Source organism: Pectinophora gossypiella, chromosome 16, assembly GCF_024362695.1.
Source record: "Pectinophora gossypiella chromosome 16, ilPecGoss1.1, whole genome shotgun sequence".
NCBI lineage: Eukaryota > Metazoa > Arthropoda > Insecta > Lepidoptera > Gelechiidae > Pectinophora > Pectinophora gossypiella.
In genome coordinates this window covers 13051996-13067996 of record NC_065419.1, presented here as the reverse complement: position 1 = coordinate 13067996, position 16001 = coordinate 13051996, and the positions used below count along the sequence as shown (strand labels likewise).

At 35.5% G+C, this 16001-nt stretch overlaps 1 protein-coding gene across 7 annotated transcripts in view; it reads right to left on the bottom strand.

The window, feature by feature from the left end:
* The window catches only part of LOC126373787 (atypical protein kinase C), a 322244-nt gene that overhangs the window by 39749 nt on the left and 266494 nt on the right, over positions 1-16001 (bottom strand). The window contains exon 1 of one of the 7 annotated variants that reach the window (XM_050020085.1): positions 15043-15434. The exons of 5 other annotated variants lie outside the window; for them this stretch is intronic. In XM_050020085.1, the coding sequence (XP_049876042.1) occupies positions 15043-15163 (121 nt within the window). In that variant the 5' untranslated portion in view covers positions 15164-15434. Of the gene's footprint in view, positions 1-12828; positions 13284-15042; positions 15435-16001 lie in introns of those variants that run through there. One more of the 7 variants, XM_050020084.1, reaches the window with a different exon arrangement.

The following is a 16001-nucleotide window of genomic DNA, read 5'->3' as shown; positions in this document are numbered from 1 at the left end:
GGGGCCTTTGGCGGCTCAATAGTAACCCTGCCACCGGGGTTGATGAGGTTGGTATTCCACCTCACAACCCACACGACAAGAAGAAGATACTTTTTAACTACCTTATTAACTCTAGTCCCTTAGGTATACTATTATCCCCCGTCATTTAAACCTATTCCACGAATGCCTTTTATTCAGGTTTCTAGTATATATTTTTCTACCCGACTGGTAGTATGACTCTATAAAAACTACCCGCATAAAAGTTCTTCTGGCATGAGCCCAGTTATTAGGGTGGTACCACACCGCGCGCCAATTTGGCAAGCACCGTAATATATCGTCGGCGCACTATTTAACTACTCTTGAATAGTTCTCAAAACGACCACTCGTCTGACGGCCCACTGCGAGCGTGTAAGCGGAAACTGTGTGAAACCGAGAACTGTTTTTGTTTCATAAATTGAACATTTGTTCGACCGGCCTAAGTCATCACTAAAGTATAAAACAAAGTCGCTTTTTCCGTCCCTATATCCCTATGTACGAGTACGCTTAAATCTTTAAAACTAAGCAACGGATTTTGATGCGGTTTTTAAATAGATAGTGATTCAAGAGGAAGGTTAATATGTATAATAACATCCATTAAATAGTGGAGAAATACTGTTATTTTTGAGGTGTTTAATGTGATGTAAATAATTTCATTTTTTCCTCAGCATTGCACCTGAGCGAAGCCGGGGCGGGTCGCTAGTACAATATAAGATAGCATTACGCCTGTATCCTGTAAGGGGTATGCAGAGGTATGTGTAGTATATACTCCCATTCGTCACCAGCTATGTAAAAGGCGGCGAGCTTATTGCTATTGACCTGTTCAGTTGTTAATTGACGAGGTTCGCAGAGGCTATAATTAAAATATTCCTTGATAATTAGAATAATAATAATGGAGGATATTTGATAAGTTTAGTATCTACTGTAAATATTTATATACAGGGTCTTAGTGACATCGTAACGAATACTCAGAGGGATGATTCAGACCATGATTCTGAGTTAATATCAAGTGGAATTTTCTATCGCAAAATTCATGTTTTTTTTTAGTTTTTTTTTTATTATTTTTAATTCTATACTTTTGCGATGGAAAATTCCACTTGATATTAACTCAGAATAATCAGCTGAATCATACCTCTCAGTATTCGTTACGATGTCACTTACACCCCATACAAGTACATACAGTAGCCATACAAGTAGGTATGGGTTTTAGTGACACTGTAACGAATACTGAAGGCAGACCATGATTCTGAGTCGAAATCAAGTGGAATTTCCTGTCGGAGAAGTCATGAAAATTTTAGAGCTTATTTAAATTATTTTCCGTTCCATACTTTTGCGACGGAAAATTCCATTTGATATCAACTCAGAATCATGGCCTTACGATGTCACTAACACCCTGTATATACTAATTAATAATAAATATAAAATAATATTTTTTCTTTTGCGTTATTTACGAAATAAGTTTATTTAAATAACTCAAGGTGTTTTTATCGTTTCACTGAGTTTCAATTAGCCTATTACAACTCATGCACGCTCACCGTTTATATTTTGTTTACATTAAGTTAGTTTATAAGTTCTCACGAAGTAAAATGTATATTTCTTTTGAGAATAAAGATATTTAAGTTTATACTAGCTTTTGCCCGCGACTTCGTCCGCGTGGCGTGTTATATAAGAGAGAGATCTTTGTGTGTGTGGGAGTGCATACTTATGCAGTTTAGATTTTTTCTAAGTACAATTTTTTTCCCAATAACTCCCATTTTTCAAAATACAGCCTAAAATAAACTTTATATTTACTAAGGTATGCATGCATGCTAGATTGAATCAATTGATTGAATTGATTTTTTTTAATTGATTGTTCATTGAGTTTTAATTTTAATACACACTTCCTCTCTTCCCTTCAACGTTGCTGTGCCCTACAGGGTCCATGTTTTAGTTCCTATGCCTATGTAACACCCCATTGTACTACATGGAATGCAATAAATAATTGAATTAAATTGAATTGAAAACATCTATCTTACGCGGTTTCAATTTTTTTATACAAATGTTTTTTTCCCACTAACTCCCGTTTCCGTGGGAATTTTGCAATATCCTGTTGCAACTAAGCTTTAAGTTAACTAAGGTACCTGCATGCCAAATTTCAAGCGTCTAACTTAAGCGGTTTAGATTTTTCATACAAAAAGATTTTCCCGTTAATTTCCGTTCCCGTGGGAATTCCGGGAATTCCTTTCTTAGTGCACCTCTACGGTACCTAAGCTATGTCCCTTCCAAATTTCAAATGCCTACGTTTAGCCGTTCAGGCTATGCGTTGATATGTCAGTCACTGAGTCAGTCAGTTTCTCCTTTTATTTAGATTTGATTTTTTCATACAAATGTTTTTTCCCGCTAACTACCGTTCCCGTGGGAATTTTGTAATATCCTGTTGCAACTAAGCTTTAAGTTTACTAAAGTACCTGCATGCCAAATTTCAAACGTCTAACTTGAGTGGTTTAGATTTTTCATACAAAAGGATTTTCCCGCTAATTCCCGTTTCCGTGGGAATTTCGGGAATTTCTTTCTTAGTACACCTCTACGGTGTCTAAGGTACCTGCGTGCCAAATTTTAAACATCTTACTTGAATGGTTTAGATTTTTCATACAAAAGGATTTTCCCGTTAATTCCCGTTCCCGTGGGAATTTCGGGAATTCCTTTCTTAGTGCACCTCCACGGTACCTAAGGTACCTGCATGACAAATTTCAAACGTCTAACTTGAGTGGTTTAGATTTTTCATACAAAAGGATTTTCCCGCTAATTCCCGTTCTCGTGAGAATTTCGGGAATTCCTTTCTTAGTGCACCTCTACGGTATTTAAGGTACCTGCATGCCAAATTTCAAACGTCTAACTTGAGTGGTTTAGATTTTTCATACAAAAGGATTTTCCCGCTAATTCCCGTTCTCGTGAGAATTTCGGAAATTCCTTTCTTAGTGCACCTCTACGGTATTTAAGGTACCTGCATGCCAAATTTCAAACGTCTAACTTGAGTGGTTTAGATTTTTCATACAAAAGGATTTTCCCGCTAATTCCCGTTCCCGTGAGAATTTTGGGAATTCCTTTCTTAGTGCACCTCTACGGTACCTATGGTACCTGCATGCCAAATTTCAAACGTCTAACTTGAGTGGTTTAGATTTTTCATACAAAAGGATTTTCCCGCTAATTCCCGTTCCCGTGGGAATTTCGGGAATTCCTTTCTTAGTGTACCTCTCGGTATCTAAGGTACCTGCATGACAAATTTCAAACATCTAACTTGAATGGTTTAGATTTTTCATACAAAAGGATTTTCCCGTTAATTCCCGTTCCCGTGAGAATTTTGGGAATTCCTTTCTTAGTGCACCTCTACGGTACCTATGGTACCTGCATGCCAAATTTCAAACGTCTAACTTGAGTGATTTAGATTTTTCATACAAAAGGATTTTCCCGCTAATTCCCGTTCCCGTGGGAATTTCGGGAATTCCTTTCTTAGTGTACCTCTACGATATCTAAGGTACCTGCATGCCAAATTTCAAACGTCTAACTTGAGTGGTTTAGATTTTTCATACAAAAGGATTCTCCCGCTAATTCCCGTTCCCGTAGGAATTTCGGAAATTCCTTTCTTAGTGCACCTCTACGGTATTTAAGGTACCTGCATGCCAAATTTCAAACGTCTTGAGTGGTTTAGATTTTTTATACAAAAGAATTTCCCTTCACTACTCTGCTCCTATTGATTGTAGCGTGATGAAAAGTATACTATAACCTGTCCAGGAGTGTGAAGAATAATTGTACCAAGTTTCATTAAAATCCGTCCAGTAGTTTTTGTTTCTATAAGGAACATACAGACAGACAGACAGACAGACAGACAGACAGACAGACAGACAGACAAAAATTTTACTGATTGCATTTTTGGCATCAGTATCGACCACTTATCACCCCCTGATAGTTATTTTGAAAAAATATTTAATGTACAGAATTGACCTCTCTACAGATTAAGTATAGAAAGTTGTTTTCTTCGAATATGCACATTCAAGACAAGCTAAGTATAGATTTATGGGTCTAAGTTATCGCCTTGAGCATTTGCCTGTATGGTAACTTATGTTGTAATTATTAGATAAATAAATAAATTAACCGGACACAAATCTTAGAAACCACGGGATAATAATCTATGATCTAAACGTGAATGAACCGAACCTTACAGCTAACATATTTATTATAATTGCTTAGCTTAATTCTTGTTGACAATTGGATCGTGTACTAGGTTTAAGATAAATTATGAAATTCCGATTACTAAATAAAGACAGATCTAAAACTAACGAGAAACATATTCTCTTGATTTGTCCTTTAAGATAACACAAAATTTATTATATTGCAGTTTTTCTCTTTTATATTTAACTTATTTATGAATTTTAATCAAGAAAAACGTTATGATAAGTCCGAAATTTTATCACGTTTTGACGTAACAGTGTGCTTTTTCATACAAAATCTATAGTTTAGTGTTTTGACTTTATTAAAAAGTAACTGATTTGACTAGTTAGAAACTAGCCTATTCTATAAATTCATTTGCGCGTATAAAAGTAAGTGCTCAATGCTAACAAATGTCAAATAGCAATGTTGCTTTTTTAAATGGATTGCTTCAATGTAGCGTATTTAACCCCCTGATTTATTACGCCGCTATCCGCTTCTCGCTAACAGTACGATGCTAAATCAACGCTTTAATTTTTTGTACCGCGATACAGTGTGATTTATGAGATAACTTGCTCTTAAGCCATTATACCGTGCACTATACAAGTTTATGCCTCTACTTTACCAAAATTAAACTTTAGCAATTTAATTATACTTGAATATATTTTAGTTATTAAATGGGAGAATGATTTACATAACTACATAAATTACAATAATAAAAAGCGACATAATTTGCTTTTCGAAGAAATAGTTCCATTTTTAAATACTGAATTCTTTTAAAAGTGAATGACCCCAAACATTCAAAGATTAAACTAGGTTGTTTCATATTCATAATTCTATCAAAAGTACACCTATTTTTTACTTCACACGATATTACAGTTAATAATTTAAATAAATAAAAAGTTGTTCTAATTGTAATATTCATAGGATTTTTGTAAGTAGTTACAAGTAGCCTTCGAAGATTCTGCTCTTTTCTGGGTTTATGTATGTTTACAACAATATTCTTCGTGTCGATGTTTATTATTCTTTTTTTTGTCATGTTAGTATCATTATATGTTTATTGCACCAGCCCGTGCTCCAATGAATAATCTTCTTTCACCCTAAGGTTGCCTGGCAGAAATTGCTGTTTAGCAATAAGGCCGCCTATTGTGCTTATGTTTTATTTGTATGTTTATGTCCTTTGTATATGTTGTTGTGCAATAAAGTATTATTGATTGATTGATGTTCACATCAATACGATAACATATTCAACTTATATAGCGTAGAGCCGAACCCGGCATTAAAACCTAGGACCTTTGGAATTGAAGACGCACGTTTCGACTACTAGACCATCACGGTTCAATCAACAAGAGAATCGAAGAATTATACATTCATAATGGTTGCCACAATTTTTAAAACACGAAAAATTCCAATATCAAGACACGCAATAAAACAATTAAGGTACTCAAACGGTCAAGCACGTATCGTACAACACGCTTACAAGTATAAATAACACAAAGAAAATACCTTAAAGGGCTTTAAACTACAAGATACAAAACTGATAAGCAAAAATAGAGTGAAAAATAAACTTGTCAAGTTTTTAATAAAAAACTAGGTAGCTGTAAAGGGTAGCTACAGTATATTTTTACAATTTTTATAATTTCTAAATGCTTTTTTATAGTATCAGAGCCAGAAGACAGATATTAATATCTTATGTTGTATGTAGGTATTGAATCACCTGATTTCCCGAAAAAGTAAGATGATTTTGTGCTTCGGAGGGCACGTTTAGCTCTCGTTCAAATTCAAATTCAAAAATATCTTTATTCAGTAGGTAACATAGTTACACTTTGAATCGTCAATTTTTACATAACGAACGTCTCATCCGCCTAAAACTAATGCAGCTTCTCACAACCTGTATAGCCGGGGAAAAGAAGCTGCAAGAAAAACCTCCCAGGAAAACCAGGGCCCTAGACGTTCTTTAAAAAAATAAACATAAAATATTGGTATACAATTGAGTAATTTAGCTGCCTAATATCAGTTCTCAGACAGTTAATCCCATGCATTCATATATCTTCTAAATAATCACTAACTTTATAATAACCTTTTTTGTAAAGTTTTTGTTTAACTACTTGGAAAAATATGGGGGAGGCCTTTGCTCAGCAGTGGGATCATATAGGCTAATAATAATAATAATAATAATACTGTCTTAAAACAGTTGAAAGGCAAATTCTGAATGTCAAGTTCCCGGCTATTAGACGTAAAACAGCTCCACTAACCCGCAGCGAAGCAGCGTGGTGGTGTATGCTCCATACCCCCTCCGGTTGATTGAGGGCAGGCCTGTGCACTGGGCATGTATGTTATGAATATGAAAACATAATGTAAGTACGTAAAAAAGTATCTCTCCTTCCGAAAACTGTAAAAGGCACACTTACAATACAAGGAATAAAAATAAAATTGCTATTCAAAATTATAGATTAAGTAAATTAAATTCACCTTTTTTGGGGTTATATTTACGTTTGTACAATAAAATACCAGATAATATTTTAAATTTGTCAGAAAATAAATTTAAAGCTCATGTAAAGCTTATCGTACATAAAAAAAAAGCTTATTATAAGATTAATGATTACCTAAATGATAAAAAAATGTCTGGTATTGAATGTGTTCCTCTAGTTATTAAATAAATTGTAATGTATTGATTTTGATTGATTTAAAAGATGTGTTGCTGTTGCAGTTTCTTGTCATTTCTTCTCCTCAGCCATAAAACCTTGCGAAATGACGTAAATTCAAAAATGTTAATTGACCTTCAACAAGTTTATCCATGATAATTACGCTGAATAAATGATTCTTTTTTTTCCAGTTATTTATTTATTCACATTAAATAACAAAAACAACAACACGAGCTAATTATAAATAGAAAACCTCCTCCAGCGCGCCACACTGAGGCAGAGCGCCCAAAACGCTGGCAGCATTTCCCCTCTGAATGCCAGGCCTATTCTCTAAATGATTCTGATATCTGAATGAAGTATATTCCAACACACCACTTTCGCTTCTTCGATAATTGGCCACAACAACTTGCTTGACAGATGATGGTAAAACAGGCTGTGTAACTGTCATCTTTTGCAGCATTTCTCACGTGTGAAACGAATCGTGTGTCGCAGGGAGAAACAGTGGGAAGAAAATAAAGCCTTTTCTGCTTTAACTAGTCCAGGCAGGCTTCGTATTGCCCTTGACACTCAGCAGGAACGGCGAATAGAAGAAAGAGGTCGGAAAGGCCCTGACGCGCATTTTGTATCAGAACCGCTGCCGCCGGTTCAACCCTACTCTTTTTTACTACTACTCCTGCAAACAGATAATTACGATAGCAAAACTGCTTCTCAAATTGCATAGCCACTTTACCGAAAATGTGTATCTTATGTAGGTACCAGGTTGCAATTTTATCATTACTTTTCGTAAGAGACTGCATACAAAAGTATTATTTTGATAAATAGCCGATCATACTAAGGTTTTTAACTTTCCTGTGATAAGGAGGGATTTATTTTATTTATTTATTATTTACATTCTTCATGGGATCTGGTAGTGCCCGCTGGTGGGCCTTGTCTAACGCCTAACTGTGGCTGTACAACACGGCAATGCTGCTAACGTGATGGGTCTGTTTGAACCAGGTCAGACTGAGAGCTCTTGTGCATCTAAATTAAATAATTGACGAACAATACGAGCCTTACTCTACATCTTTCTTAAACTATTATTTATTTTTAGAGTATTTTATCGTAGAAAAAATATTATACATCGCATCATTATACAGCCTGCATTATTACAAAAGAGAAGCCTCACAGAGCGAAATAATTTCCTTGCAACAGAATAAAGTTAGCCCCGGGCGATCTTTCAGCTGCTTTATCCGCTGAATGCACTTTTTATCTCAAAGCTGCATTGTATTGCAGTCGCGTCGGAGTTTCCACAGTTGCCACATAAAGTTAGAATTTACAGGAAATTATTTGTCAGTCGCCATTAATGATCCTGATTCTTTTTAGGGTTACGTAGCTCAAAAAGAAAATCGGAACCCTTAGAGCATTACTTTGTTGCTCAGTCACAGGGACTGTAACCTGGAACCTAACAGAGGGCAGCAATAACTGTCAGTACTATTCAGAGGCGGAGGACAGGAGTCCTAATATGGTTTTTTAATAGAATACTCTGGGCGCCATCCCACTTGCGTCAGACAGATTACTGCGGGGCAGAAGGCAAGAGGGAAACCACTGCCCTATTTTTCCCTAAAAAAAGTAGCATGGAGAATGATGCACCGACAGGAGCGTGGCTCTTAAATTGATGATGAAAACTTATGTTTATGGTCCCTTAAAGCTGTACAAAAATGAAGCTTCTAAATCAACGCAATCTAATGATACGTCCATTTGAGCATAATTTTCTAACATTTCACAAAGGAATCAAATCATACAACAACTTAGAACATAAGATTTGGTAAAAAGGAAGGTTTTACAGTACAAGTAGTTGAAAACATCCGAATATTATATAAATTGTCTTGTATATCCTTAATTTCTTGTTCCATCACAAAAAAATGGGTTTAAAAAACAAAAACAGTTGGTAAACTTACTGCGACCCATGTCGATGTATAGAGACAACAGTTTATCAAAGGTAAAGTCAATTCATTCATTCATTCTTTAGAGATTAAATATTGTTTTTGTTAATTTACGGCAGTTTGTACGAAACCCTCGGAGCGTAAGCCCGGACTCGCACTTGACCAGTTTTTTTATTATTATTATAATTCATTCTGTGCTTATGGTATACTAAGCCTCGTTTAGGAAGACAAATTGAGTTATTAATTTATCTTAAGTGCAATTTGCTGACACAGTTGGCTCGAACATAATAGACGGCGATACAGCTCAGCACCTATCACGCCGGTCTAACAGAAAGCGCGGTGAAGCGTGGATATATAACATAAGCTAACGACGACGTAGTCGTTATGTTATATTTAAAGTTATTTAAAAATCTTATGTATTCGGAAGCTCCGTTTCGAATGTAGAGTTCTAGACGGCGGGTAGATTTTTATTTCATGTTGTGTTTTTACGGAGATTTTACATTTGTGCTTTATTATTTTTAATAAAGTCTGGCAACACTAGAAATAGAGCTCGATTCGACCGTTAACGAATTCTTTTTTATATTCGTATGCGAAAGAAAAAAAATAAAGAGTGAATGTGCTGCTAACAATCAAGTGTGTGCGTGTTTTTTTTTTATTTTAAAAGAAAAATACATGCCCGTAAAAATTCTGTCGCTCGGATGAATTTATATCGAACGCCAAAGTTCTTTTTTTGCCGTGAAAATTTAACGCTTCAAACAACAGTACGGAGAGATGAATAGGTTTTTTTTTTCAAAAAGACCTCGATGATGCTCGAGTTTCATTCAAACATGTTGGTGATGAATGACCGGATGAAGTATAAAACATACGGGTAACTACCCTGATACCGGCCGCACCGACGTGGTCGATGATTTCCCACATTCAGCGCTTATCGCTATCGGCTTACTTGGGTCGATTAATTCTTTAAAAACCCTCTCAGACGACGCCCTGGGCGAAGGTTCGCGCTCAGCAGGGCACCATGCCTGTTGTCTTAAATTTTACAAACCCTCAGCGCTCTCCTACAAACAATAAGTCTCGTTAAAAAATAAGTACGCGTAGTTAAAATATAATTTTATACGCTTTTTTTTTACTCTGCATGTTATGTATGTTATATGTGCAATAAAGAATTATGGATTAATTGATTGACAGTGTTATTCACCCAAATTTAAATTCTAAAGGCTTCATTTCATTATGAATGATGGAACGAAATCTACAAAAACACAATCCGCTCGAACCTCATTAAATCGACAAGCTTAATTAAATAGCTTAAATATTTTTGCCCGTATTTGTGGAGCCCGTCAAAAGCTTTTGAAATAATGAGCGAATGAATAATGAAATTGCAACTATATCCTGAAAGAGCCGATAAAATCACTCGTAATCAAATTTTACTCGCGGCCGGAATTTCGCGTCATTCGTTTATATTTCACACAACTCGTTAGTTTTTACAGGGTTGCCAATTACTGCTACTTTAAAAAAAGAAAAACTGATAAAGTGAAATGTCATATGCTCTAAAAATATACATATTTAGTGCAAATTGCATTAAAAGTATCTTGTTTAGTAAGTATTATTGATAGTCACAATTGTCACAAAAATACTAAGGAAAAGATTGTCTCATAAAAATAAACTAAGATTTGTCTCACAAAAAAGGATAAATTTAGGCATTTTGTCCATTTGGATGCGGTTTAAGATCCTGCCTTCGGATTTTCGGAAAAGAAAAGATATAGATCGACTGGGAATCTGTTCCTGATTAAAAATCGGGTATTCATTTTGTGCGTTTTAGTTTTTGATCACTTTTATTTTAGGTTATAACGTAATCAAAAGTATATAAATTAACAGAAACAGAAAAATAACTCTGGTTACATCGAGCAATACTACGGCAACACATTAGCTGTTTTAGCAACAGCAGTGTAGTGAATTTAGCAAAAGGCGATGTGATGATTGGCTAAATGCAAAATCATTTCACATTTCGTTGGCTCGTCCACTCTCGCCATTCAATTATGCGGGGGTATTCTGAATGCAAACAAAGGATTGTACAATTATTTCGTTGCGATATGAATCTACTTTGTTTCCTGTTTTTTTTTGTAAATTGATATTGGAATTACTACTGTTTATAAACGATAAAAAAGAAACTAGCTGAGAGATTTCGTGCTTCTTTTGTTTTGGGTCTTGGGTACCTGTTATCGAAAATAGGTATTTACTTCAGTAGACATAACAGTTAGTAGTAGTAGTTGGTAGTTTATGACATGTAGCTTACGTTACCAATAAAGATTTGTATTTTTGTATTTGGATTTGTTAATAGTACGCCAGGATCAACGGCTTAAAATATCTACATGTCAGTGGCCTTTGGCAGTTTAATACTTACTAGGTATATAACATTGCCAAGGCGATTGGTGAGGCCGGTTACTGGCCTTACAACCCACATGAATGATAAACATAAACTCACGTGGTCCTGGGGATGGGATGGGTAGAGACAAGCAATGATTGCTTATATATGTCACCGTAAAATTGTAAATAACGTTAGATTATAATCTATCGAATTGAATCTCGCGAGATTGTAATCTGTCGAATAATTATGAATCGTATCATATTGCTTACAATTTAACGTATTATTTTTCGGTAGATTATAATTTATCGAAGTGAAACCGTCAAATTGTGATACGAAACGCACCTCGCGTGCTATACCATAGAGTTACAAAACTATTAGAGTGAGCATAATGTTAATTTGGGATTCTCTTAAAATGCATAAATGTTTTTGTCATAATTTCAATTATCATAATCCTTTTTGCATAACGTTTTTTAGCATAATAGTTTTACTTTCCCATAATAACATCTAGGAATATTGGTTTGTTAGGTATAACTTATTTTTGGGATTAATAAATAGATATCCATAATTCTTTTTTAGAATAATAGTGTTTTGTCATAATTTTTACAAGGCATAACAGTAGGTTAGGGTGCGGCGGGGGTGGCCCTTGGGCCACCCCTATGCCGCCAACATGTTTATCTTACACACGAAAAGTATACTGAATGATACGTTTCAGATTTTTTAATTTTGATACATTTTTTCTTACCATGTGATGTCAGAATTATTGATTACTTACTAAATAATTAATAAATACGTACTTGATTTCACAATCTTGAAGAGCATTTATTTTATTTGACTGATACCTGTGTCTTATTCCTAACTCTATGGACACAGAACGGTCTACTGTAAGGCCGACCAATCAGGGACAGCCGTCGGACAGTTGACAATTTGACAATTGTAAGATTGTGATTTAACAGTTTTACTTCGATAGATTATAATCTGACGAATAATAATACGTTAAATTGTAAGCAGTATATTACGTTTCACAATTTTTCGACAGTTCACAATCTCGCGAGATAGATTATAATCTAACGTTATTTACAATTTTACGGTGACATATATATGTATAACTTGTAAGTAGTCACTTTTCTCAAAAAGTTCTAAGATTGATATTATCAAAAACAATACAATTTAGAATTTCATTTAAACTTTTGTATAAAAACAATTAAAGATTCAAAACAAACAAAACAAATAGGACGCGAAAATCTGTAATTTTTGAATGTGGAATTTTTAACTTTTTAATTTGTTTGTCGTGCGGATCACGGCATTAGAATTTCAATTTTGGAATTTAATTTTGAAAATTTCCCTCGAGTACAATACTAAGTGACATCTGTCGTACAGAATTTGCATTTCGTATTAATTACGTTTTAATTTTGTAAATAAATAATTATATTATATTAAAAAAGATATATGGTAAGGAAATGTCAAAATACGAAATCATTATCAAACCGTTAAGTAGGTATGCGTGTAATTTAACGTAACAAGTACTGGGAGGCGTCTTTCTTTCAGTAGACTTACATTATCATGATACGGATATTATAATTATGTGTAATGACGTATAATCTTCTCTAATCATGTCTAAAGGCAACAAAGAACTAGTGAAGTTATTAACAGTTATCGATAATGGAAATACCCTAATAAAAACATCGATAAAAATACCAACGTTGTCTGGCGTAAGTAGGAGCAGCAATAACAACGTCCAGGTTTGGGTAGGGAAATGCCAAAAGATGATGAGCTGCTACCATCTTCTCACAAGTTTCCAATCCACAATATAAAGTCCGCCACGCACAGTTTTGAACACACTCTATCGTGCTAGACCACGACACAGACGGCACCCGCATATCGATAAAATGTATCACAACACTAACTTAAAAAGTAAACACTTTCAAATGACTTTCAAAATTCATTTTCTAAATTTATAACAACACTGTAGTAGCATTTATGAACGTTCCATTCTGTAGGTTGACATTCCAAAGACTGTACGCAGAGATAAGATATAACTCGATCCAATAGAATCGATTCAATGATGCGCGTGATTTCAAATATCGATAACAAGCATCGATGTTTCTTATGATAAGATGAAATTATTGTGAAGTGAAACGAGATCGCTCATCTGTGTGGAAAATAATACTGATTAAAGGAAGGCTCTTGCTTTGGAGTCTAAATATATTGTGTAGGCGGCATTGCACTATCTTTCTGCGATAACAATTTTGATAAGCTTCACGGAGTTTGCGCAATGCCAACCTTATCGTAAAACAAATAAAGGCATAATACTTCAGTCCTAATTTGCACTGGCCTCGATTAGAAAAAAAAAACATTTAGGTCGTTCGTGCTTGAATTATTAAAAAACATATTAATGGGAAACTTGTTTCTAAATTTAAAATTGAGTTGGTAAATTGTTCAAAGGTTTTTCGCCTTTGTAATCGCGTTCGTAGAAATTATATTCGCCGTTATTTCACGGTAACAGCCTGTTATTTAGAAATACGATACTTTTAGTAATAGAGCCTTTGTTTCTGGAAATGTTCTTTATTTCTTTTTATTATCGTAAACCAGTCACTTTTAGTAGGCGAGTTATAATGAAATGTCGTGTAATAAACGTGGAAATTTGCACAACAGTCACAAACACCGATAATTACACGAGTTGGATCGGCTGCAACTAACGGGATTAGGAGCTTAGTCAAACAATAACTATCGGTATATTTGGCGGCTTAATTGGAACCTGTATCTGTGGATACCAGAGTTAACAGACATTAGAAACACTGTCATGTTACACTGTGTGTCATGTAAAACGGCTATAATGTAATGTACTTTACCCCTTTTTTTACATTAAGATATTTATAATCTGCTTTACGTAGCGAATGCTTGGAGAAAACATTTTAACAACACATTTTTTGATGAATACCTTTGAACGCTACACGACACTTTTTCATTCATTCATTTATTGTGAACAATATCGGCCTTTAGTAAATTAGTAACTATATTATGAGTCACTGAACAAAGACATGACCTAATAAATCCCTTATCAATAAATGTTGGAAAGAGACAATCGATGTACCAGACTAATGACTATTAGTAACGAGAACGCCCTCTTATCACCGATTTGCAATCAAACACAAAAGCACTTACAGAATACATAGCTGCCGAGCTGTACTATTCACCTCTGCCTACCCCTTTGGACATACAGGCGTGATGCTACGTTACGTTACACAAGGATTTGTAGAAAATTTAAATAATGGATATTAAACGAAATGCTGACGATACTTATAAATAATTATGCGATCTAATATAAGTAGCTGTGTATTTGTGTTATTTATAAAAACTGACAGACAGCCTCCGTGGTCTAGTGGTTAGAGCGTTAGGCTCGCGATCTGGAGGTCCGGGTTCGATTCCCGATGGGGACATTGTCGAAATCACTTTGTGAGACTGTCCTTTGTTTGGTAAGGACTTTTCAGGCTTGAATCACCTAATTGTCCGAAAAAGTAAGATGATTCCGTGCTTCGGAGGGCACGTTAAGCCGTTGGTCCCGGCTATTAGCCATAAAAACACCTCCACCAACCCGCAGCGGAGCAGCGTGGTGGAGTATGCTCCATACCCCCTCCGGTTGATTGAGGGGAGGCCTGTGCCCAGCAGTGGGACGTATATAGGCAGTTTATGTATGTTATAAAAACTGAACATACCTATAATTTTATTAAAACATGCCTAATTATTTAAAAGAAAAAGATTTTTGTATTAAAAACGTGACTTATCGTAGTCGCCCAAATGGAGAAAACTGAGGGCTCTGACCTGGTGTGTATGTGGCTCTATCTGTTCGTAAAGGAGTAAGTAATTAATTTTCATAAAGTATAAATTACTGTGCTTATAAAACATAAGTACTAACGGTCCTCGTCATTTTGCGTCGGCCAATCCAACGGCGTCGGTAGATCCACTGACAATGCCGGAAACGGGTGCGTCGCGGCAGCGTTCAAAAACTCAGTCCAAAACCCTTTCATGGAATTCATGGTCACACCATCACCTTATCGATTCAATACCGCGCATTGTCACATCACTATTTCGAACTTCAATTTTAAATTCAAACTTGTCACTTCGAATTTTACGAGTACATTGCGAGCGTTTTTGTTTTATTTTATTTTTCTTTCGCGCGTGCCGATGACACAGGCAATAAAATGTTCTGTCAATAATTTCTTTTTTTAAATGAGTTTATTTACTTTTTAATCGGCCATGTTTTTCCGTCCAGTGTTATTATGTACTGGCAGACGCGCGGAAAGCGACTGGTTGTTATCCAAGCCCGTTATCGTATTGATAAGCCGCGCCTAAACAATTAGGTGGAACAACAGCTGATAGTAAGAGGATTTGGAAGTGCAATACTTTATAAACCGATCTTTATCTTGACATAAAGACAGTAAAATGAATGGGTTCAAAAATCAAATAGAAAAAAATAAAACTTTTTGGTAGTCTTACATACTTACGGATAGACGGATATAGACAGCCATTCCAGTGGCGGCTCTAACAAAATGTTTAGGTGATGCGACATCAAATAGTGGCATCCCTCAGTCCCTTATAACATAAAATTTTTCGATTAGTTTACGGCCACCGTAAATTTCATCATCACCAGCCCATTAACGTCCCCACTGCTGGGGCACGGGCCTTCCCTATGGTTGGATAGGGAGATCGGGCCTTAAACCATCACGCGGGCCCAGTGCGGATTGATGGTTATTAACGACTGCTAATGCAGCCGGGACCAACGGCTTAACGTGCCTTCCGAAGCACGGAGGAGCTCGAGATGAAAACCTTTTTTTTTGTGGTCACCCATCCTATGACCGGCTTTTGCGAAAGTTG